The 24,839-nt window shown below is 50.3% G+C and overlaps 1 protein-coding gene across 1 annotated transcript in view; it reads left to right on the top strand.

Annotated features, from left to right (window-relative positions):
- The window catches only part of LOC111155287 (cadherin related family member 3), a 57,940-nt gene extending 35,528 nt beyond the window's left edge, over positions 1-22,412 (top strand). Inside the window, exons 9-19 of the mRNA XM_022515423.1 lie at positions 4,527-4,698; positions 5,934-6,036; positions 6,928-7,026; positions 8,428-8,654; positions 10,663-10,834; positions 12,583-12,833; positions 14,520-14,701; positions 16,759-16,772; positions 18,407-18,438; positions 20,190-20,238; positions 21,878-22,412. Of these exons, the coding sequence (XP_022371131.1) occupies positions 4,527-4,698; positions 5,934-6,036; positions 6,928-7,026; positions 8,428-8,654; positions 10,663-10,834; positions 12,583-12,833; positions 14,520-14,701; positions 16,759-16,772; positions 18,407-18,438; positions 20,190-20,238; positions 21,878-22,284 (1,708 nt within the window). The 3' untranslated portion in view covers positions 22,285-22,412. The remainder of the gene's footprint in view (positions 1-4,526; positions 4,699-5,933; positions 6,037-6,927; positions 7,027-8,427; positions 8,655-10,662; positions 10,835-12,582; positions 12,834-14,519; positions 14,702-16,758; positions 16,773-18,406; positions 18,439-20,189; positions 20,239-21,877) is intronic.
- Positions 22,413-24,839: the final 2,427 nt, after the last annotated feature.

Genomic DNA, 24,839 nt, shown 5'->3' with positions numbered 1-24,839 from the left:
AAGGTGGCTCCTCGTGGGGGTGGGAGGGCACCCCACAGTGATGCTGGCTGGAGCGTTCCCTGCGTCTGAAACAAGGCTCAAGACCAGAGCATGTCCCCCTTTAAGATGTCCCCGTGGAGAGTCTTCCTCTGAGGTGTGACATTTGATAGGTCCTGCAAGGTCACTTTTTAAGCTCCAGGAGACTTTGGACACAGATCTAATCCACAGTGTGGCCATGCAAAGGACCATAGGGCAAAGGACAAAGATTGTTGAAGGTTGGCAATAGAACTATGAATTCCTTTATTACGCTTATGATTGTCTCCCTGTTTTCTCAATGGGTGAGCTCTGCACGATGCTAAAAATCAGTGTGGCCTGGAGTCTGGCAGCAAAACAGTTAAATCCAGGTTTAGACAGACCCTATTTGCCCCCTTCAGATGCAGCTTCCAGACTTCCCCACCCTGCTCTGTGCCCCGGGAGTATGGAAACGACCTACACGGATATGAATTGGCTCCCTTGCCCTGTAGCTTCTGCTAGGCCATTGGGAAGCCCTAGAGCAAAGGGGAGCGTAAAGTCAGGGTATTTACCCCCCTGGTTCCCTGCCTGTCAGCTGGAGAAGTCCCTCCACCTCCTGAAATTCCCAGATTGCACACAGCAGTCTCTCCTCTGGCTTCAGGAGCTCCCTCCTGGGGCTCCTCTGGGCCAGGAGGAGGTAAGGGAACTCGGCCCTCAGGAGCTCTGAGATACTGCACCATCCCTGGGGATTTCCATAAATACCCTGTGTCCACCTTTGTAATAGCCCTTTACCAAAGCCCTTCCTAGAATCATCCGAAATTGTCATCTGCTTCCCGCTGCGGCCCTGATCAAGTCAGGAAGAGCCTTGACCATGCGATGGGTTTCTATTCCAACCCTAACCTCAGAGTCTGTTTGGTGGGTGGGGCTCGTCACCGTGGGGTAGTTCAGACTGTGACTTCTACACTATTCCCCCATAAATGGAACCTACCTCTGTTAACCGAGCCTGGGCCCTGGGGATGGAGTCGAGATGCTGTGCAGAGTCCCACTTCTACTTTCTTTGAAAATCTAAACCTAGCATCCTTGGGTGGTTCTAGGGCCTGGGGGCATTTTCTGTCCTCGTGCTCTGCCTTTCGAGGCCCTTCTGCTCTTCCTCGTTCCCCTACCCTGAGAGGTGGAGGGCGTGGGTTGAGGGGTAAGAACTCTGGAAAGCAGTGACTGGTGAGGACTGTGCTGTCTCCAAGCTTCCTTGTCCATTTCCTCCCCTCCCGGTGCACTTCTGGCGTGGTCCCAGCTCCCCTGATGTGTGGCTTGTAGACTGCATTCCATATTGGTTGGGAAAACTACAGTTTGATGATCTGAGGCTGTGCAGGCCACCCCTTGCAGAGTCCCGCTCTTGATAATCTCTCCAAATTAGCCCTGAAGGTCAATGCCAGGCAGAAACTAGACTAATTGCACTGATCAGTGAAGGTGTTGAACAGTGTTCAAGACCCGCTTCTGGGCTTTTCCAACTTGCATCCTGTGAAAACCAGGATCTGAGGAGGGGCAGATCCTCTGCAGGGGCTCCTTCCTCTGCAGCCTCGGGAGGTGGAAATCTTTATTCCAGAAACCCAGCCTCATTTGCAAACTCCACTGGCTGGAAAACCTGACCCAGCATCACCCACCCCCAATCCTTACCACCTTCCCCATTTCCACATGCCGGAGCCCACAGGTATGTCCAAACCAAACAGAAGAGGACTGACAGCAGCTCTGACAACACATCCTTGAATATTTATTCCTTCTCCAGGGCTTTCGGCATGGTCCCTGCTGGGGAGTTTGGGAGAGCAGGTGGAAGAGAGGGGGACGGCGCCCACACCCAGTGGGTTGGAGGCAGGTGGCTGCGTGCCCGGCTCCCACCTGCCCACGTGGGTCACACGGGTCCTGCAGGCGCTCAGGCCAGCCTGGAGATGGAGACAGCCCCTAGCACAGAGGACCCTGCGGCTTTCCCAGGCTGGTGATGAATGAGCCCAGGGCCTGATGGAGGCATCAAAGGCGCCGAGACAGCCCCTGCTCTGGTTGTAAATTGCCCTGCGCTTGGCTGAAAGCGCTTGGCAAGCTGTTTGTGAGCCAGAGGCGGAGAAGGTCAGCGGGCTCAGACTGCGGCTGGGCCAGTCACCTGTGTGCAGGGAGGGAACGTGGTCAGATGGCTGGGAGCAAGGGCAGCCGGCCTTTGAGGCAGGCCTTGATGAATGAGGGGGAGTGGTTTTCCAAGTCATGCATTTGGGGGGAAAATAACCAAGCGTCAGGGAGGAAAGAATGAGAAGAACATGCTAGGCAGCCCCGAGAGGCACAGTGCCTGAAACATCTGGCTGCAGGATGTGGGATTCTTGGGAGGATGGAACACTCTGGCTTCCAGAGTCGGAACCAGGGTCTGGATCCCCCAAACCATCTGATATAATAAATAATACTGTGTTTTATCAGGGAGGCACTTCTTGGGAAGAAAATGGGGGAGAGCTAGACAAGGCTGGGAGAGTCATGAGACCGCAACACAAGACTGGCCTCAGCGTAGGGAAGTGGGAAGGAGGGTGGACAGAAATGTTCTAGCGTGCTGTGTAGGCTCTGGAAGGTTCGGCTAGGCATCAAGGAGTCCTAGTGCCAGAGTCAGCTGTCCTCGGACAGGAATGAGCCTGCCTTAGCATCTGTCACGCCTGGTCGCAGGCATGTGGCCTCACTGCCTATGAAGCTGTGAATTTCAGAGCACTGTAGCCTAGGGTCTGTGGTCAGCTACGTTCCTTGTTTGAGGGTCTTCTGGACACATTCTCGTGGCAGCCACGATACATTTTCATGAGAGATAACTGACTGAGGTAGACAGCAAAAACCAAACCACACACCAGCCACAAATTCCTCAGCCACACGGTTCCTCCCATCAAGGGATGGGTTTCTCTTTCTACTCCTTGGATCTGGACCTGACCGTGTCAGTTGCTTTGGCTGCTGGAACATTCACAGATTGGATGCAGCCCAGGCTCGAATGGTGTGTGTACACGGGACTTGCCTTCTTTTGCTACTTTTGGGAACCTGAGACGTCCGTGCAAAGAGCCCGGACCCATCTCATGGAGGGTTATTGGCAGCAGGAAGCGGACGCCTCCTGCCGACCTGCCACCAGACATGTGACCAAAGGCATCCTAGACGAGCCAGACCCAGCCGAATGGCCAGACAACAGAGACTAGAAGCAAGTGAGACTAGAACCCAAAGAACTCAAGGATAGCCCTCAGTACTGCAAGAAATAACAAGTGCCCCGTTTTAAGCCACTACGTTTGAGGCTGGTTTGTTAAGAAGCAAAGGTGACATGATTTATGTCTAGATTACAGATGGGAAACCTGAAACTTGGGGGCACAGTCAAGTCCCTGAATGAACGGAAGCCTGAAGGGATTAATCACACTTCCTTGCCCCACTGCCTCCCCGCCCCCCAGCCCCCGCAAGCGTGGCTGGACCAAGATGGCTCTGGGGTGTGGGCAAATTTCCTCATTTGTGCTACTGGAGTCAGCTGAGGTTGGGACCCCCGAATTCCACCCTTAATGAAGCTCTCTTGGGTGAATGACACTAATGTGTTAGGGGGCCCTTTTATGATGTCAAAGCCATTAAAACACAAGGGGCAGAAATCCTGAGTTGCAAAGCATGGGAGGTGAGGTGGGTAGGCACCGGGCGATTTTCCCTAACCAGGTCCTAAACCCCTGGCAGGCAGGGCAGGTTTTCTGTTTCTCTTTTATCCTTCTTCATGGCTCTGCTAGTCTCCTAAGTCACCATTCACTCAATCTATGGACATTAGCGAACATGCCAAGAAGAGAGCAGACAGATTTCTGTCCTCCTGGAGCTTACATTCCGGGGGGAAGCAGGAGACAAATGGGATAAATAAGTAACTGTGTAGTAGATGGGAAAAGGATACGTGCTAAGAATTTAAAATAAACGGGGGGAGGCAGAGAGGGATCAAGGGGCAGGAGCGGCTGACATTTGAGAGAGGGGCCCCAGCCTGGCTGCCTGAAAAGGCAACATTGATTGAGACTCAAGAAAGTGGTTGAGCAAGCCGGGTGGGCGTTTGCGAGGAGAGCCTTGCACATCTAGCGGGATGGCCTGAGCCCACACTTCCGGGAGCACCGGGGAAGAGTTTTAGAAGCACCCGCAAGCCTGGTGGCGGGAGCCAATAGGGAGCATTGTAGCGAGCGAGGAGTACAGACAGGCGAGGCGAGGCAGGGCGTGCACATCCTGAAGAGCCTCTAGATCAAAGCGAGGACTTGGAGTGAAGTAGCATTCATTTGGGATTAGGAGCAGAGGAGTGGCGTGACCTGACAACGTTTTAACGGGATCCCTCTGGCTGCTGTGTTAAGAAGAGTCTGAAAGGAGGCAAGGGCAAAGCAGGGAACCCATTAGGTGATGACTGCCGTCACTGTGGACTAGCTTTGAACTGAAATTAAAAGCAGAGGTGTCAAGCCTAGGGCCTATGTCAGGAGGAACACTCAATCACCATTTGTTGGGGAAAATATTGAATCGTGTCTTTTCGCCAGCATTATGGTGCCTGAAAGAGCAGCCAAGGGGACGTTGCTTCTGGACCTGAACAAGTTCTGCTTTGATGATGACAGCAAAGCACCAAACAACCAATTCAACTTCACCACGCCATCTGGAGTGGGGAGCAGCGGCAGGTTTTCACAGGATCCAGCTGGCTCTGGGAAAATCGTGGTCAGTGAATGGTCATTGCATCATTGAAAGGGCATCGGGGAGGCTGGTGTAACACGCGTAGCGCTTTTGCTGCCCTGTAGAGGGAAATTTCCAAGGTAACTCCCTCTCAAAGCGACTGTAATTGACAGACTTAATAGTGACTCCGTTTTCCCCATTCGCTCTTTATTTTACCCAAGTTCCAGGAATCATTTGTTATGCATAGTTGTGCCTGGGGTGCTAAGGACTGGATGCTTTCCTGCAAAGATTGCAGCTGGCGTGCCTGTTCTGTGTGCCCCTCGCGGTCACGGTCACGTTAGCACTCTGGGCTCCAGCCCTTTGGTTTACTTGAGTGCTCGTCTCTGTCCCAGAGGGGTGTGAGGGGAGAGAAAATCCAGCGCCTTGACTGTGGGACATGAGGGAGTAGGGGTGTGTAGATGCCCCCCTCCGCAGCACCTCCACAGGGGCACAAGAGCTGAATTGGAAGACAGAGGGGCCTGAAAGGCAGGTCCCAGTGAGCTGTGCAAGACCCTTACCTACAGGGCTTCTGCTGGAGGCTGTTGGGGAAGGAGGAGAGGAAAGTGGAAGGGCAGAGCGGTCTGGGAGGTGGGGGGAGGTCTTTGCATCAGGGATAGAGAGCCTCAGGGAGAACAAGCAACCCACTAGGCGTTCTCTCCACACCTCCCATCTCAAGCCCTTCTTCCACCCCCAAGAAAGGCTTAACAATTTTATGCACACATGTCAACTAAAAAATAATTTCTATTTTTTCTGTTTAGGAAATTAATACATCTTCACTGCAGAATGTAGAAAACACAGAACAACATTACCATTCAATGTTAACCATTATTAACATTTTGATATGTTACCCTCTTGTCTTCTTCCCTATGCATAGATTTTTATGTATATTCCATACACATATGCATAAATATTTTAAAGGACAGAAATATCCCTGCCTATAGGATTCTATGTCATGCTTCTCTTCAACTAACCTGAAGTGGTGAACCTGTGCTGTTAGGCAATAGTGCCTGATGAACATCTTTAAATATAGATTCTCTCTCCTGGTAAATTCTTTTGAATAAATTCTCTAACAGTGGGGAAAGGTATGGATGTAACTTGTTACAACTCCTCTTACAGGCAAAATGCATCATAGGAAAGGTTTTGCAATTTACATATCCACTAACAGTCCATGTAAGTGTCTCTGTCAGTTAATTAAAAGGATTGTTTATTCTGTGTAATATGCTATCTCTCTTTTAATCTAGTTGGTTGGTGACCTAGATTATGAAAATTCAAGTAATCTAGCAGCCGGCAATAAGTACACCGTGATAGTCCAGGTGCAGGACGTTGCCCTTCCTTACTATAAAAGCAAGTATCGTTTTGATTTATTCCGTGAAGCATCTTTGAGTAGCAACAGCTAAACTGTGTTAGGCAGCACTCAGTAGTAGGCTAGGCATTTGTGTGCGAAAGCAGACTTCAAAAACCCGAACACTTGGGAATCAGTCCCACCTTCTCCTGTCCTTTGCCAGACACTTTGGATCTGTCTCTGGGTCTTTTCTTCGTTGTCACCTAAAATCGCAAGGATCTGCTGCCCCTCCTGCCCCGCCCCCCTCCCCTAGTAGTGCTCGAACGCAGAACCTCCCTTCCTTGGCTCAATTACAACACTAAGAGCCTTTTAAGGATCTTTCCATCCGGCTTTTGTCTTGCCCCTTTCCAGGGCACCCTCCACATCCTGACAGTGATTTTCGGGAAATGCAAATAGCATTATATTACTTCTTCTTTGGAAGCCCTCCGAGTGTCTCCCCGCAGCTACCAAGTTCAAGTCCAAACTCTGGCTTGGCACACAAGGGCTCTCATCTCTGGCCCCTGCCTAACTCTCTGGCTTCAGCTCTGGTTGCCCATCTCTGGGCTCCCCTTTTCCCAAACCGTAATTTCCCTGAGACAGTCCTGCAGTTCTCGACCTCGGTATCCTTGCGCATGCACAGAACCACCCCGCGCCCCTGTACCCCCGCTCAACGCTGGCCCACGTGTGTAACCCTAAACATCCCTATGAGCCAGCTTCTTGCCCTTCCTCCGGTGTCCGCGGTGACCTGCACCCATGTTCAGCCAAAGGTGCTAACTACTCTAAGCATCGTGAAGGCAGGACCCATGGGTCTTCTTCACCTTGTATCCCCTCCGTTTTGCACGAAGCCTGGGACACAGAAGGTGAATAAATAAATGTGTGTTGTAATTTAATTTTTTTCCTGTGTCTGCTTTCAGACAACATCTACATTTATATCTTCACAAAGCCCGAAGATGAGTTTCCTCTTGCCTTTGACAGGCCGTCCTACGTATTTGAGGTGTCAGAATTAAGGCCAGGTAAGGAGGCGACAGGACACCGAGGGCAGTGCTCTCCATGGCCCGTCATCCACACACGCCTTCCATGGAGTGGAAACTGCCTTCAGCTCAGGGGCCCTGAGTGTGCTTGCATGCGGCAAGTCACAGCTCATTCGTGTTTATTGCATCTCTTGTTTCTTTTTAAATTGATCTCACCGCTGAGGAGCTCTTCAGATGAAACCCAGATTTTGAAAACTATTGTTTAAGCCGTGTTTCTCCGAATCCCTGATTGCTTCCTTGTCTGCGTGCCTGATTCCTCTCATCTTCCCTTTTTGTGATCTAAGTTCTCCCTTGGTCTCCACTGTGATTTTTATCCTGCTAGAGCAGAGAATTGAAATGTAAAAATAGAGAACAGATTTCCCGTTTGTAGATTTCCTTCATTTAAAACAACATAAGATTCTCGTCCATAACTGGAATCCCCGGAGGCCTCTTTCGTGCCCTCTGTCGACATCTTGGTTTCTGAAGGTCCTTCCTCTCTTCCAGCTTCCGTGAGTCCCCATCTCCCCTGACTTCAAAGGGGGACCATTACCTCCAGTATAATCCCACTTCAGCCCTGCTTTTGATCCTTTACTCATGGATACTTCCTCTTTCTCTCTGTTCAGCCAACCAACCCAAACACTCCCTCGACAGTGATCTCTTCTCCATATTATTATCTGTCTCGAGGATGGTCTCCATTTCCTGGAGTTAAGTTTTAAACAAAGTGCAAAAAGTCTCTGATGAGAATGCTTTTAATTCCTTATACCTTATCCAGTGGCTACCAGACGCAGCAGTCATTGGCTTCTCATGCTTCACAAATCATATCATGATTATCGATCACCTACTTGGGGTTGAGCACTTAGCACTGGGGCTATACAGTTAAATAAGAGGTTTCTGCCCTTGAGGAGTGCAATGTACAAGAAAGATCTACAGAAGTGGCCAGCCAGAACTCCAGCAGCCCCACCAACATACATTGTCAAATAAGCAAAATGGAACAGCCTCTAAAAGTCTGTAGTCATCGCTGCTAAACCCTTTTAAAAACTTTCTTTGTCATCGTGTTCTGAGGGTGATTCACACTCACTACAGATCATTTGAAAGAGACAGCGCGGCATTAGACGACACTGCTGTCACCAGAGCAGGTGTGAGATGTTCTCTGCGGTGTTGCTTATGATCACGTGATAACTGGCTTGCTTGGAGTCTGTATAAAAGCTTGGCTTATAGGGCCAATACCTGGTGTGTATTCATTAGCATAATTTGGTTTTAATAGAATTGAAGACATATACAGAATTTGAACAGGAGAGAGACCTCCAAAATTCTGTCTGCCCGTGGCGGTGGGAGTGTGGGCTCCTGTCGTTTCCCCTCCCCCTCGCCCAAGCGGGACTAATCTCAGGTTCTTTATTCTTCCAGCTCGAACCCGGGTTGGACTAGTGCACGCCACCGATCAAGACTTCCCCCAGAGCAGGGTCGTGTATTCCATCTCCACGGGAGGAGCCAGCCTCCAGTACCCAAACATATTTTGGATCAACCCCCAGACGGGAGAACTCCAGCTGGTGACAAGAGCAGACTACGAAATGACCCCCATCTATATTCTCAGAATCCAGGCCACCAACGACGAGGACAGCAGCTCAGTCACTGTGAGTGGTGCCGTGGGTGTGTTCACACCAGCCTGACCCGTTGACTTAGGATCCTTCTGGCACCTTCCACGTGCAGCTGTAGTGATAAGGAATCTTGACAGGGCACATCCCACAGATGTAAGGGGAAGTGACTCGTGGTGTCCAGGACGCCACACTTGGACACAACTAGCAGGGCTAGGAAACAAAGAGTGCATCCATAGGTCCAAGTTTGTGGGTGGCTGGGAGGCATGCCAAGATTGATGACCGACCACTGCGCGGCCGGCTTCCTCCCATTACCCTTTAGATCTCTCTTTGCTCTGGCAGTGGGCTGGTGGTGAGATGCATGCTTCCAGAAGGGTGGTGTGGTTCTATTGCTAATAGTCCTGCTGTGTTCCTACCCCTCCCCACATCACATCAGGTGGAGTAGGCCTTCACAGGATGTGGCTTGACCCAGGGCGGGGTGGCTTCTCAACCGTGGTGTTGCGTATCTGCTTAAATGTAGATGCTGAGTCAGCGGGTCTCAGTGGGCCTCGGAATCTGCATTTCTAATACATTTCCACACTTCCACTGATGCAGCTGGTCCAGGGCCACTCTTTGAGTAAACTCTTTGAGTAATACTCTTTGAGTATTAAAGAGAGTAACTCTCTTTAATAGTCTGTGCTGTCCATGGTTAAAATTACCTGGAGGTAATATGATGGCCGCAAGGACAAAACTGTTTCTTGGTCTTTCCCATTAGTAAAGTGAAGGAACATGAGGCAAGATGAACTCTTGGCTAGCGGCAGGCAGCCCCGTGTGATCCAGAGAACGACTGTTCAGTCAGGAGACGGAGTTCATTTCTCAACTTTGATCCCAATTTTCCAAGGGGGTCTGAGCAAGGCTTATCTTTGTGTCCCAATTTCTCTCTCTCTTAAATGGAGAGTCACCTGCTAACCCATCACCTGAACAATCCAGTTCCTCTGATGACTGGCTTTGAATTAATGGGACATGTTTTTAATGATGTGCGAGGCCCGGCGCTGCTGAGCAAACGACGTGCTAAGTCGCCGATAATTGTCATGTTTGTTTGGCTGGGTTTTTGAAAAAATGAATGGAGTCCACTTTGGGAGCTAACTGGAGTGAACATTTCAATTTATTCCTGGGCTCAGAAATAGCTGAAATCCCCACATTTCAAAGGTAGAATGAATATGATTCAAAATTCATAAGCCTTTAAAAAGGGTGATGATCACATAAGTCCCTTTCAGGGCTGACGTTCAAGGATTTCGTGCTGGCAGGCGTCCCAGTCCATATTCCAATTCACCAGGCATAAAAGACGACGAGGAAACAGAAGAGGCTGGCTCCTGCTCCTGGCAGGTTAGGCCACCGGCTTCGTGTGGTGCTCATAGCCCAGGTCGCAGAGGAGATCCCGGCTTAGCCCGGTCGACTCCTTCTATCCCGGTGCTTCTCAACCCTGGCTGCATATTAGAATCAGCTGGAGAACATTTACAAACGTGCCTGGGCCCTACCCTCCTGAGGGTCCAATTCCCCTGGTCTGGAGCGAGCCTGTGAAAGCAGGAGAACCAGTGTTCTATGTGCCGAAGTTAAAGACAGAACTTCCAATTCGAAAGGGCAATGGACAAGGGACAACGACAGGCGGTCACTGTGAATTCGTCATCAGTACTGGAAAAACAGCTCTGCATCCTGGGGGGATGAGCCCATGTTTCTTAGATGCCTGTGGGTGGGGTGGTGAGTGAGTGTGCACATTTATGGTGTACACGAGAGCACACACACTCGCAGAACAGAGGTTAATAGCCCAGGACTTGGAATAGGACTGACCCGAGATCAAATTGCTTGAACTGTGCCCCTCACCAGATGGGACGCCCTGAGGTCCACTACCTAATCTCCCTAAGCCTCAGCTTCCGCATCCGGAGAATGGGAACAACCTCATCGTCCAGCTCAGGGGAGGCTCCATGAGAGCCAGGGGAGGGCACCACAAGTACCCTAAGTTCTCTGTGAGCGTTGGCTGGTAATCATGGCTGCCTTCTTGCTGTTCTAGGTAACTGTGAACATCCTTGAAGAAAATGATGAAAAGCCAGTTTGTATGCCAGACTCTTATTTCTTGGCCATCCCAGTGGATCTGAAAGTTGGCACAAACATTCAGAATTTCAAGCTGACGTGTACCGACCTGGACTCCAGCCCCAGGTCGTTTCGTTACTCCATGGGCCCAGGTACACAGTTTCCAGGGGCTCTTGTTGTTAGAGGCCTCAGCAGCTGTTTAGGGAGAAGGGGCTGTGTGCTCACACACTGAATGGAGCACAGTGTGTGTGTATGTGTGTTGGGGGGGGTATTTTGAATGAGGGAAGCAAGGTTGAGGAGCATAATGGTCCCAGACCTTCAAGTCCTCTGGCTTCCCCATCTCACCTAAGTCTTCCCAGACTCCCGTCCGTGGTTGCGCAAAGGCCCCAGGAAGAGTGAACCCCACGGATGGCACCCCCCACCTTTCACAATTCCCACCCACCATGGTGCATGAACCATATTAGTATAGTTTAAATTTGGGGAGTCCCCCTCCTCCACCACCTCTTTTCCTGTCAGCCTGCCGTGGGGGCAGGGAATCCCAGTCCTCTTTCTGGATAATAATAGATTAAATAGATTAAATGCATTCTGAAACGTGTCCTCAGGAATTCTCTTTTGCTCCATTCACTTTCTCTCTTTAAAAATATACCACTGTGGGGAGAAAAAAAAAAAGAGCACCCCTCGATGGAAATGGGAACAAAATAGCTCATCTAATGAAGGGCTGGAGCCAGAGATTGAAACCCAAATAAGCAGAGCAATTCCATGGAAAAGAGTACAAATCCATCCCAGCTGCCCCAGCAGAGCAGGAACTCCGAGGGTAGGGAGCCTTGTGAGCAGGCTGTGTCACAAAACCCAGGGGCAGAGACTGCCTCCGACGGCAGTCACCGAAGATGGAAATAATCCGTACTGAGAGCCCTCGGGCCTTCATGGAGCTCCTCGCTGCTAAGGGAGTAAAAATTACATCACCTCCTGTTCCATTTACAGGTTTGCCGTCGGTAATGAGTCTGGAGCCACCAGAGGACTGAGCAGGGGCTGCTTGGGTGGGAGCCTTTCTGCCCTGGGCGCTCTGAGCTGGGAGGCTTGAGCCCCAGCTGCACTGTGGGGGAGGCGGGTCCGGGGTGGATGCAGGAGGACCTGGGACCATGACCCCCTGCGAGCCAGGAGGTACCACTGCTGTGGCTACCAAGGTGGCCAGCTAGGTTCCACTCAAGACAATAGAGTGAATTTGACCTAAGGCTGGAGACGCAGCCTCCTCTATCTTCTCCCTGCCGCCCCCCACCCCGCGGGTCTGAGTGTGAGTTACACACTGTTACCAAACAAACGCTGGCAATGAGAGTTGGCTAGAGAGGCTGCCCCAGGACTATTACTTCTCCACCTGATGCCCGGAAAGATGGCAGCCATCCTCCTGGGACAGGCATGCTGCTATTCTTTTCTACCTCATTCTTGCTGCAGCCTCACTGCAAGAGTTTTTGGCTTTGGTTTTGTTTTGTTTTTTTTTGTTTTTTGTTTTTTTTTTAAGATTTTATTTATTTGAGAGAGAGCATGAGAGAGAGAGAGAGAGAGAGCAAGCATGAGCAGGAAGAGAGGCAGAGGGGGAGGGAGAAGCAGAGAGTCTGACGAGGGGCTCCATCCCAGGACCCCAGGATTATGACCTGAGCTGAAGACAGATGCTTACCCGACTGAGCCACCCAGACACCCCGCAAGAGCTCTTCTGTTCCCATGAGATCTCTGGTGTCATTATGGCCCCCGTCACATCACTGACCTGGTTCTGGTGTGTCAGAAACACAGCCGACAACTGAGGCATGGATGTTTGAGGAAACGATGGAATGCGGTTTTTGTCTAAACCCTTTTCTCACTCTCTTTTCTTTCTTTTCCCCAAATCCTTGTATCACACCACCTTTAGGCAACATCAACAGTCATTTCACCTTCTCTCCCAGTGCCGGGTCCAACGTTACAAGCCTGCTCCTTGCGACACGCTTCGACTACGCCAGTGGGCTTGACAAGATCTGGGACTACAAACTACTTGTCTATGTAACTGACGACAACCTGCTGTCTGGCAGGAAGAAAGCTCAGGCTCACATTGAAACAGGGACGGTGACGCTGAGTATTAGCGTCATTCCTCACCCCACCACAACTGTCACCGCAACCCCCGGGGTAAGGGCTCTGGGTCCTTGTGATGCACAGGGATGGAGCCCCTTGACCCAGGAGAAATATAGGATGGGCTGAAAAGAGTTGAGGTGCTAGGATGTGGCAAGGAGCGCCAACTACAGGCTGGACTGGAGCAGTCACTGGGTGGTAGACAAAGTTCGGAGTGAGACCTTGGATTCGTAGACCCATTAGCGTTCCCTGTGTTGTTAATGAAGAATGTGCACTTTCACACCGACTTGTGACAGATCAGGTATTGACCTTGTATGGTTGGCACAGGAGTCAGTTTTCATGGACATGTGGCCAGCAGCTACTGTCTCAATCGCTTCTGGGCTTGCTCTTAAGAGCCACTGTGAGTCAATGTCCATAAACGCAGCTGCTTGTATGCTCTTCTCCACTTCTTTTGAAGAGTCCCTATGCACCAACCTGTACCCTACTGCCCTCCCCCACGCCAAAAAAATTCACTGGTTCAATCTACAAATATCAATTCAACACCTATAATACACCAAGCTCTTTGGTGAACAAGCCAAAAATGATCTCGGCTGTCACGAACTTCCAATAGATCAGTGGTGCCTAGACCATCAGCAACAGCATCACTTGGAAACCTGTTAGGAATACAAATTCTTAGGCCCACCCCCAGAATACTGCCCTTGCGATGATCACCATGACCTCTAGGGAAAGATAGTGGAACCTGGAGTCCTCAGCCACGTCCCCAGAACCACTGGATCAGAAGCTCCGGGAGTGGGGGCCCAGCAATCTGGGACTTTAATAAGGCTCCAAGGGGATTCCAACGTGCTCTACAGTTTGAGAGCTGCGATCTAGAGAGGGAGACAGATGACAGACAGGTATCCAAATTCATTCATCCACTGCAGATCATAGTAGATAGTAGGAAGCAAGCAAGCAGGTGCCCTAGTAAAACCAGTGTGATGAAGGAAGGGAGAGGCTTGAAGTCTGACAATAGGATTATCTCCTCCCTCTCCTTGGAGGGACTCTAACTCCTGTTCCTAGGAAAGATGAGCCCTTAGCAGGCAGCCCCACACATGCAGTGTGCTAGAGAAGAAGTCATCAGAACCTAGCTACCTGTGACCAGTGGTCAATTTCTGCTTGTCAGAGTCCTAACATGAGCTGGTGCATGTTCATCTCCCGTGAGTAAGGAGCTGCCACCCTTCTGGGGCTTGCATGACCTGATGGTGACATCTCCAACCCCCAGATCTCCATACCTTGTTTGGGTCCTGTCTCCCTCTCTAGAAAGCAGATGCCAAGCTTGAGGCTTCACTGTGCCATTAGCCCTGTGTTATCTGGCAGTGCAGCTGGCAGCAAGGGGACACGGCAAAGCCTACAAAGTGTTAAAGAGAACAACTTTTGTGGTGCATGCCTTCCCAGTGAGAGACAATGGCTATATTCGTCCCAGGGTTATGCCATGATTTGGCAGGGAAAAAAGCCAATGGGATTTTTAGCGTTTGGGAAGGGGAAGAAAGAGAGTAAAAATAGGCCTGGAGTTGCTTTTCAGTTCCCTAAATTTTCTGGGTTTTGATCTCCTGGGTGCTTGGAAAGACTATAAATAAGGGGACGGGTTGAAGCAGCAAAAACTGGGAGCACACGGATGCCCCAGACACTTGATGTGAGAGAGGGCTGATGTCAGAGATGGCTCCAAAACCACCCTCCGCTCACGCCCCCCTCCCTCTGTCATTCAAGCCCAGGGTCATCTACCAGGTCCTGAGAAAAAACGTCTATTCTCCATCAGCGTGGTATGTGCCTTTTGTCATCACTTTGGGTTCCATATTGCTTTTGGGACTCCTGGGGTCCCTGTTCGTCCTGTTGGCCAAAGCCATCCACAGACACTGTCTCCACAAGACTGGGAAGCACAGGAAACTTCCGTAAGTTGTCAGTGGGCTGGGCCCTTTCCACCACTTCCTTTAGGACACTGTTTCCAGCGATGTCAGGAGAGGGAATGGAAGGAATTGGGATTTCTCTCCAGGGTAGGGAGAGAGCCTAGAGTGAAGGAAGAAGTGAGTTGGGGGAAGGAACCCCAGCTCCCTTCAGTCCTGGTTCCCTCTTCATCACCTGCTGGGCCAGGAAATGGCTCCTTTGGTTTTCCCTGCCACCTGCTCAGTCCTTGATACATTCCCAATGAAACCGGGGCTTCATCCTCCAGTGGCCTTGCCCTGGATAAAAGCCTCATTTTGAGTAGTGATAGGATATGCTATGCTGGTATTTGCAGAATATCTAAAGGATGGGAGGGAATTAGAGGAAGCACAGAAAACTGATAAGGGATTTAAGCTTTTGGCTCCAGTGACTCATTGGGCTTTTGCGTGACTAAATCATCATTGTTCATTTGCATGTGACCCCAATCTCTCACTCTCCAGAGCTGGAAGCAGCGGCCGTTTCCCCTCCCTCTTGTTTCCTCCTGCTCACTCACGTGCCTCTTACCAGGTACTCCGTGGAGTGTCTTTTCCTGGCTGAAGTGAGCCACCAGAGTGAAATGGAGAGAGAGCGCGTCGTTGTTCCAGGCTTCCCCAAGACCCAGTTTCTTGAGTCTCAGAAGCTCCCACCATGACAGCATGATGGTTCTGAGCCTGGGCTTTGGAGAGGGACAAGGACCAGTTTGGATCTGGGCTCACCATTTTCTATATGGCCTCAGATCAGTGGCGACCTCTGTGAATCTCAATTCCTTATTTGAAAAGTAGACAATCAAATGAGCAAAGGCAAAGGAAACACTTAGCACTGTTCCCAATGTTGAGTAAATGCTTAATATAGTGTTTGTTGGGGCTTGATGCATTATTTTTTGTGGCTGAGTCCCAGTGAGCTCAGGATTCTAGATTCGAAGTTTAGCTCTATGCTCAGGTATCTCGGGCAGTTGGAATCCAAGTTTTGGCACAACGAGGGAGAGATGGGACTTCCTATACCTTTTAAAGTTATTTTGCCGATTACCGAGTACTGTCAAATAATTTAAAATCTATGGATGAAAAGCATGTTCAAAAGTATAAGGCATTAGCATAAAGATGTGCATTGCATTTTGCCATATTTATTGGGGAAGTTCGTTGCTATTGGCAACCTTGACTTCAAGGTAAGAAATCCGTGAGCATCTGCTGAAATTAAAAGAGACATTTTTGTTTGGGCTCTACTCACAAATTGATTTGGAAGAAAAAATTGGCTCCAAAAGAGTGACACTTAAGCTTGTAAGGATGGTTGGTGCTTCATGACAGGGTTTGGACAGAAGTCCTTAAAGGAAGTCATCCACTAGACACCACAACTCTCACGTAATTTGTGGTTACGTGTACCTTGAACCTGGTTGCCTTAATTTACATCCTAAATATTAATTGTTTCTGACATGGTTGACTTAAAGAAGAAAAACTGGCTAGTAATACAGACTCAGGCCTGGCCTCTCTGGAAATTAGGTGAACTATATGGCAGCCAACGTTTGTCCAACAGCAAAGAAGATAAGAGAGTTGCAAAATTATGGAACCCAAGGTTATCCCAAGAAGGGGCTTAGCAACCTAGTCCAGGTCTTCCTGTTATAGGAAAACAGGGTTTATGCCAGCTTGGAAGCTTCCACTGTGAGCAAAGCCTTCTGCTCAAGCTGGCTATTGGGGAGGAAAAGGAGGCGGGAAGAATTGCTGGGCGCGCTGGTCATGTCCTCCTCACCTGTGCTGTCAGAGGAAATACATTCCCTCAAGTTCGATAAGGCAGTAGTTTTCAAACTTAGCCAACTCCCAGAACCTCTTTAGTTCCCACACCAACAGTGATGGAACTGCTCTGTTTGGAGCATGGATGGGAGCCCAGCCTTCACTTTAGTCCCCAAGCCTGGCCCCTCTTTTAATCAGTCCCTGAATCCCAAGGAACACAGTTGCCCAAAGGCCCCAAGTTATTACATGTGAACCAGAGCAGAATACTCTCGGGCTCATTCTTGTCCATCTCTCGTTTTTCCCCATAGGGTGAAGAAAGGAGGTAAGTACCACGCCGATTCCCTTTGACGGTGGCTGCTCTTATTGTTGGGTCTTTGCCTGTTCTCTCGTACTAAACAGAAGGATTCCAACTCAGCAGAGAATCGGGGTGTAGTTCTGTCTCAGTGCGTTTTCAATCACGTCTTCTGCGGCTGAAATGATGCAGAGGTCAGATGTAGCCAGAAAAAGGGCAGGGCAGGGCGCATGGTGCCATTTGCGCACTCAGATCTCTCCTCTGAGTCCTGCCTGGTCCCTACCCAGGATTGCCTCCTTCCAGCGGAACGGAGGCACATAGAGGTCTGTTCCCTGCCAAGCAGGCCAGGAGTGAAGAATTCTGCATGAGTGAGACACAGACTGTATCTACTGGCTGTTGCACATGGAGGGGTGGGACAGCACCGGAGGACAGCGAATGCTCTGTATTGGACAGATGCCTCTTTTGCAAGAACAAATAACACTTTATTCCCAGATTGTAACAGATTTGATCATTTTCACAAGTTATTTGGGTCAGGCGAGTGGGAAAGGAGGGCGGGGTACAGCTATATGGGGGGGAGAGCTGGGCCGCTGGTGAGTTGAGCAAGTTCCCACCTGAACAAGGACACCAAGCCTAGGGGGACGACAGACCCAGCCCCGAAAGTTGCTGCCTTGAGGGGAACCCAGGCTATGGGGAGAGACAGGACAGAGAACTAGGAAGTGTGTTTAAAAAAAAAAAAAAGCCCCTTTTTAAAAAAAGATTGTATTTACTTATTTGAGAGTGAGAGAGCACGCACGAGAGGGGTAGGGTTAGAAGACAAAGCAGACTCCTCACTGAGCAGGAAGCCTGGTGTGGGACCCAATCCTGGAACTCCAGGATCACGACCTGAGCTAAAGGCAGTTGCTTAAGCAACTGAGCCACCCAGGCATCCCCAAAAAGATTGCTTTAATCACTCAATCCATAGGCATGCCTGGATGATATGCACAAGGCACTAAGTGGGGTTAGAAATTTGACTATAATGGTTATTGATCACATCAAATGAAAAGATTTTAATGAGGTCTTCGCAGACTGTCACCCACCCTAGTTACTTTATAAAAAGGGCACGGGGAACAGATGCAAAGAATCCTCACAATATGAACAAATGTATCAACTGGATCTTTCTTTCTTATCTTTCCGTGAAAAGCTTATTACCCGGGTCCAGTAATAGGAGTAAATTGGGAAAAGAGTAACATTCCAAAAAAAAATTCTGTACATTATTATATGAGTGTGCATGTGTGTGTGTGTATTTTTCTGAGAAAGCAGAAAACTGTCAATAAACATTTCTACAGACAGGTGGCTGGGTGGCTCAGTGGGTTAAGCCTCTGCCTTCGGCTCAGGTCATGATCTCAGGGTCCTGGGATCGAGCCCCACATCGGGCTCTGTGCTTGGCGGGGAGCCTGCTTCCCCCTCTTTCTCTGCCTGCTGCTCTGTGATTTCTCTCTCTTTGTGTCAAATAAATAAATAAAATCTTAAAAAAAAAAAAACATTTCTACGGACAGAGAATTCCTTGTTGGGTCTGCAATACTAGGTTCAAAGCCTGTTGAAGAGAAATCCCATTGTGGAGGTAGAATTTTAAGGTCAATTTAGTGTCCAAGGAGCTTCACTTCTATCTGTTCTACTCCCTGCAGAAATGAAGGATACGAAGCCAGAGGTTTTGGTGGTAAGTGTGGGTGGCTGCGGGGCCCCTGACTTGGGTGACATGTGGTGGGCCGCTCCCATCCCCTCTCGGGCAGACCCTGCCCCAACCTCATGGGCGAGTTTATCATTCAGGGAGATGCCTGCATTTGGCCACTGGAACAGATTGCTATGTGACGGGCCCCTGATAGAATTTGTTCCCTCCACTGAACATGTCTGCTGATATATTTGCAGAAGAAGTGGATTTCATAAATATTGAATAGTGGTGTTTATTATCTACACCAGCTTCCCGGGAGAGTGAGTTGGGGGGAGAAGAGCTTAAAGACCAGAACGGGAGCCTCAGCCTTCGGTGGGATTGATTTTTTTTCTTTGCTGTTCCACAACCTCGTGGAAAAGCGAGGGAGATGGGGTGGTGCTTGGGCCACAGGTCCGCTCGGCTGGCTTGGCAGTATGACCTTGCAGTCTCCCTCAGCCTGTTTAAGCCTTGGATTCCTCACCTGTAATAGGGGTGTGAGAACACCTGCCCTGGGGTCGCAGGTGAGGAACTACCTTGCAAGCTGCTGAGACTCACACAAATGCCAAGGTTTACAAGATAGCTGGAGAGTCTCCCACCGCCCCCCACGCTAACCTCCTTGCTTTCCTTTACTGAACCTGATCTGCCCACTGGGAAGTGACAGAACTTGAAGGTGACCCCCCCAGTCTCCCTCACCCTGATAATAAGATTCTTTTATGATCCGAGACCGATAAATGGGGGGAATGAGATGCACAATGATGAATGCTATTCTGTGCTCCAGAATTTCTGCTTCAGGTCTGGCACCTAAGTGCTTATCCAGATGAGCCTGTCTACACTCGGGAGGAAGAGGGGATCTCTTAAGTCCCCTTGGTGATGCCACTCAGAGAGCACTTTAGAAATATGTACTATTAAATTAATCAATTAAATAAGTAAATCTCCATGGCCATAAAAAGTGTTGAACTCTTCGCATGAATAAAACCCATATGGTCTCCATTTCCTCTGTCGTTGGAGTTGGGGAGCTGTGGGCCAGTACGTAGATGATGGCTGGTGGGATGAGAACTGGTTTGGAAAGGCCCCCTAGACGCCAAATACCGTCCTCATTAGCATGCTAGAGAGGGGCAACTCCGGAGGGCACATTGTGAGGGAAGGGAATGTTTCCATGGGGACAGAGGTCGAGTCCCGGGAGGGTGGAACAGAGAAGGGTGGAAGGCGGGGAGCTGGAGCCCAGGGCGTAGGGAAGGCAGGCCTGGCCCAGATGCAACACTGTGTTGGCCTAGGCAAGGGGATACAGTCAGAGCCCACAGGAGGGAGCACGTGAGTTTTCCATTCTGCCTGCCTTGCCTACTTGTCTGACAGATCCCACTGAGGCCTAAAGGAGGTCTCAGCCAAGGTTGTGTGGCATTCCTGCTCTTCTTTCTGTGCAGCTTAGATAGTATTTACTTGGGATGCTTTCCTGCCTCCCAAGTTGGATTAGATGTCCTCCTGTGCCCCCCTCCCCAGCACGTCAGAGTCCTATGGTCCACTTTATCACCCTATGCTGTGCACATGTTAGCAGGGCCTCCCCTGATTGCAAGCTTTGTGCACACAGCCCCCACGCCTGTCATGTTCACTATTGGGTCCCCAGCATCGAGCACGTGCCTAGAGAGTAGACAAGGGTCAAGAAGGCCGTGGGTACAGAAAGCAGCCAGCTGTGATGATGAGCAGCCTGGCCTGGCAGGGTGTGTGTAGAGTTGGGCTTCAAGCTGTCTCTTTCTCCTCCTTAGGAAACAATCCACATGAACTCTGTCTTTGATGGAGAAGCCATCGACCCAGGTAATGAAGTGGCAATGCTGTCCATCCAAAAGGAGTTGTCTACAATGCCGGTGGGTAAAGTCATGGAGGGACCCTATCCAAGGTCCTGCCCTTGACTCCGTTTGTCCCTCCTTTTGATGATGTTGCCTTACCCTTCTGGCTGTCACCCCGGGGGGAGATGGCCTTGGAGCTGGCAGATGCCCGACCACAGGTGAGGTCTTCCGTGGATTTCCACGGAAAGCCCCCCGCCCCGGCTGTCCTCCCTTCCTAAATGGCAAACCAGCTCAGGGGACTGGTGCCTTCTGCCTACCGTTTGGCACGACCTCCTCCCCCAGTCCTTTCTGAATGTTCCTAACCCTGTCCCATGGGCGGTGAGAGAGATGGAGCAATGACATGCTTGGCTCCCTCTCCCACTAGATCAGGGCCAAGAATTTCTTCTCGGTCGGCAAGATGAACATAAGGTAAAGCTGGCCCCTAGCGCTCCCCTCACCCCCATGAAATCAGCTCCAAATTTAGCTCCTTTACACACATCCCTCCACTCACAAAGGCTCAATTATAGATGTGAATAAAGGGAAGGAAACCAAACTCGGGAGGCAAGAGTGTTGGCACGTTGCCATCCTTACACACAAGCCGCTCGGTCCTTCTCGGAAGGATGGCTCCTCTCCAGGAGAGGCTGCTGCTGCTGCTGGAATTAAATTTCCCTCTATTATTAGGTACTTGTTACCATAATGTGCCCACATTAGCATAAGTGCTGGTGGGATCCTCTGCCGAGAGGCCACTCAGGCCGCACGGAAATGACAAGAGCAGAGGGTGGCCTGAGACTCCGTCTCCTGGGGCCAAAGCCCAGGAGCCCACGGCTGTTATCTACATGTGTGTGCTTGAGAGAAGGGGACAAGAAAGAGAGGCGCCAAGCGCACTATGCGAACAGGCACACCAATTAGTGTCTGCCGCTCTGACTCCGCCAAGATGGCTTCCTGTACCAGCTCCATGTCTGTGCCTCCAGATGCCCGCTAACCCAACAGACATCAGAATCAGAGTCCTGTTCTCCTTATCCCGGGGACTTCCTTCTTATACCTGGGATTCACGGGGTTTTTAAAAGAAACCCATCAGGGGCGCCTGGGTGGCTCCAACGGTGAAGCATCTGCCTTTGGCTCAGGTCGTGATCCTGGGGTCCTGGGATCAAGCCCTGCTTCTGGCTCCCTGCTTACCGGGGAGCCTGCTTCTCCCTCTGTGCCCCCCTCCCCCCAGCTCAGGCTCTCTTGCTCTCTCTCTCTCTCTGCAAAAAAATAAATAAAATCTTTTTTAAAAAATCAGAACATAATGGGGAACCGCATTAGAAACTGAACTGAATTTATCCAATGTGGACGTGGAATTCAAGATTTATGTGGCTTTCTAACCCTGCAACCAGGAGCCTGTCCTAAGCCCATCTATCTGGGGAGGCATGATATTTGCTACCCATGTGGTCAGAGTCCTAAAGCTCATAGAAAGGGCAGACTGGTGAAGATTGTGCCATTCACGGGCCTGCTTCCTCTCTCCACGACTCACCCCTCCTTGTGCCTTTCCTCTTTCCCTGGGGTTAGAAGGGAATGGGGTGGACATAGGGGAAGACAGCATTTGAATTCCCTCGTTTATGTGGTGGTTATATATTTTTTTCTCCTAGTTACTGGGGCAGTATATGAATTCAACTCAAACACGGGAGCCAGAAAGTGGAAAGATCCCTCAACCCAAATGCCAACATGGAAAGAGCTTGGCCCCCAGGGAGCTGCTCCCTATAGAGCCAGGCCACCGAGGAGCACCGGTGAGCAACATGGGCTGAGCAGCAAAGCCCCGGCTGAGGACAACCCAGTTCCAGAAACCAGGATGACAAGCCCGGCACCCCAAAGAGCAGAAACCCAGCCCTCACAATCATATCTTCCCCCAAACTGCACCCAGGAAAGTAAGGGGTTTCTGGGTGCAGGCCCCACATCGCAGCATCGGGGAGGAGAGTTGAGTGTCCCTGGGAGACTGCCTCTCCCTAATTCCCACGTGGGCAGGGGTGAGAGCAACAGGGGTGAAAACATGGGCTGAAGGACTCGGAGAACCAGGGCCCCAAATGGGATGTTTAAAACACATGTAGTTGCCCTTTTCTGAGAGAGCACAGGAGAAATTTCTTTTGGGTCTCTGTCCTCTGATCAGATAAACTGTTAACTTTTGGATGTGGAATCGTGTTTCTTCTTTGTGTTGACTGCTGGGAAGCTCTGTAGGAAGCACTCGGGGATTTCCTGATGAAAACACAGGGGCACCTGGGTGGCTCAGTGGTTAAAGCCTCTGCCTTCGGCTCAGGTCATGATCTCGGGGTCCTGGGATCGAGCCCCGCATCGGGCTCTCTGCTCTGCAGGGAGCCTGCTTCCCCCTCTCTCTCTGCCTGCCTCTCTGCCTACCTGTGATCTGTCTGTCAAATAAACAAACAAACAAAAAAAACAACAACACAGAGGGCTCCCCTCCCAGTGGGTTTCACCACAATCCCTTGCCCTTAGTGTAACACTGCTCTGATGGCTTCCCTGATGAACACACCCAAAGCCACATACCTTCCTAAGTCACCTCAAATCTGTTTCAAAAGAAGCAGAGCAGTGAAAGAAAAATGGACACATAAATAATGAGATATTCATCTGGGAAGAAGAAAACACAATGGATGCCTTCTTGTATTCTTTTTTTTTATGGAGGTATAACTTATAGTCAGTCAAGTGCACAGATCTAAGCCATTCCGCTCATAGTAGGCTCCCCTCTGAGGCAGCCGCTATTCCGATCTTTATCATCATAGATTATTAGTTTTTGCCTTTTCTGAATTTCTATAAATGCAATCACACAGAACATGCTCTTTGTGTGTGGCTTTTTTTTTTTTTTTTTTTTTGAGATTTAGTTATTTCTCTTGGTGGGGGGAGCAGCAGAGGGAGACAGAGAATCTCAAGCAGATGCCCCATTGAGCTCAGAGCCGGACTCGGGGCTTGATCCCACAACCCTGAGATCATGACCGGGCCGAAACCAAGAGTCGATGCTTACCCGACTGAGCCACCGAGGTCCTCCTGTGTCTGCTGCTTTTGCTGGGCATCACATCTGTGAGCATCACCCACGTGACGCTGTAGATTAGTCATTCAGTTCTCTCCGCCGTGTGTCCTCTTTCACAGCAGGACCATGCCTCGGTTTATTTACCCATTCTGCACTTGGGTGGCTGCTTCTGCTGTTTTACTATTATAAATCCCATCGTTATGAACTTTCTTGTGCACATTTTTCACAGCTCATAAACCCCTGTTCCTTCTGAGCATATTCCTAGAAGTGGAATTGTCAGAGCTGTTGCTGGAATTGGCCCAGAATCCCAAAGTGGGTGGTTCTGATGTGCACTTCTCTCAGCAATGACTGAGAGTTCTGATGGCTGTACTTCCTTCCCCACACTTGGTGTTGTCGGTCCTTTTCATCTTAGCCATCCCGGTTAAAACTTCTCTTGAAATGAAATCACTCTTTCTCAAAGCTGAAACAACCTCACCATCCCACCTCCCTGCCCTGTTCCTCCCCTACCTCCTGCCATTGGAGGGAACCACAGGACCCAAAGTGGAGACACAATGGGAAGCTCAAACCAACCATACAACTGGGACTTTCCCCAGGGGGCATGAACCATAGCAGGATGGAGCAGAAAGTGGAACTTTCCAGTATGTGCCTAGTGGAGGCTGAGCAAGTCTTGCCATAACTCTATGTCCTGCTGCCCCGCCCCCCGCCAGCTGCTATGCTCCTAGTCCAATAACCACAAGAAAGGCCCAGGCGAGAGTCTATTAGAGCAACACACCCCCTTCTCAGCTGGGGAGCCAGATGCGACCTCCCCAGACCCACGATCCCGCAAAAGCAGAACCTCGAGGGAGCAGCTGTGCGTCTACTGTGTGCTTGTGCATCAGTGTGACTTCTCAAGAGAAAGAAACATTTTAAAAAATGCCCTGTCCTGGCCTAGAGCAGGCGTGATTTATTAATAAGGGTTGGTTGCCAGGGAACTCCCCTGAATAGATTTAAATTTCGCAAAAGGAGGCAGAGCTGTTCATTTGCGGAGGTTAAAGTGGGTGAAGAGGCTGATTACCCATTTAAGACTCCACAAGTCTGGGGAGCTCTGAGCAGAATGCCTTCCTCAGAAGCTCTCAGCCTCAATGCAAGTAAAATGAGGCTCAGAGAAGGCTGAAGGGGGTTCTCGTAACTGTTTACGAGCCCATTAAGGATGATTAAAAGGAGAGCAGTGAGCAGCTGTTCCCCCCTTCTCCAGAGATGACAGGGCAAGCGGGAGCTGGGCTTCTCGGCCAGGAGAGATTTAAGTCAGGCACAGGGAGGGACTTCCTGAAGGCTGGGGTCTGCTGGAGGAGCTCGGTGTCTTCCCTGGTGTCTGGCAGGAAGAGCCACTTGCCCTCCAAGCCCCAAGAGGAGAGCCCGGAGGAAGCCAAGGCACGGGGTTAAGAGCAGCACCAGGAGAGGCTTTCTTTGGCCAAGAGAAAATCTGCTTTTTCCTTTGCACTTTTGGCTCCTGGGTGAGGGGAAATCAGAAGTCTGAGGTCCAAGGCAGAGGTCATTTGTTTTCTAACATTCACCAGGTTTGGGGCTTGGGGGCGGGC

Source organism: Enhydra lutris, unplaced genomic scaffold (assembly GCF_002288905.1).
Source record: "Enhydra lutris kenyoni isolate GAN:26980312 unplaced genomic scaffold, ASM228890v2 scaffoldscaffold40, whole genome shotgun sequence".
Lineage (NCBI taxonomy): Eukaryota > Metazoa > Chordata > Mammalia > Carnivora > Mustelidae > Enhydra > Enhydra lutris.
Note: the sequence above shows the minus strand (reverse complement) of the source record. Positions and strands in the feature narration are given on the sequence as shown.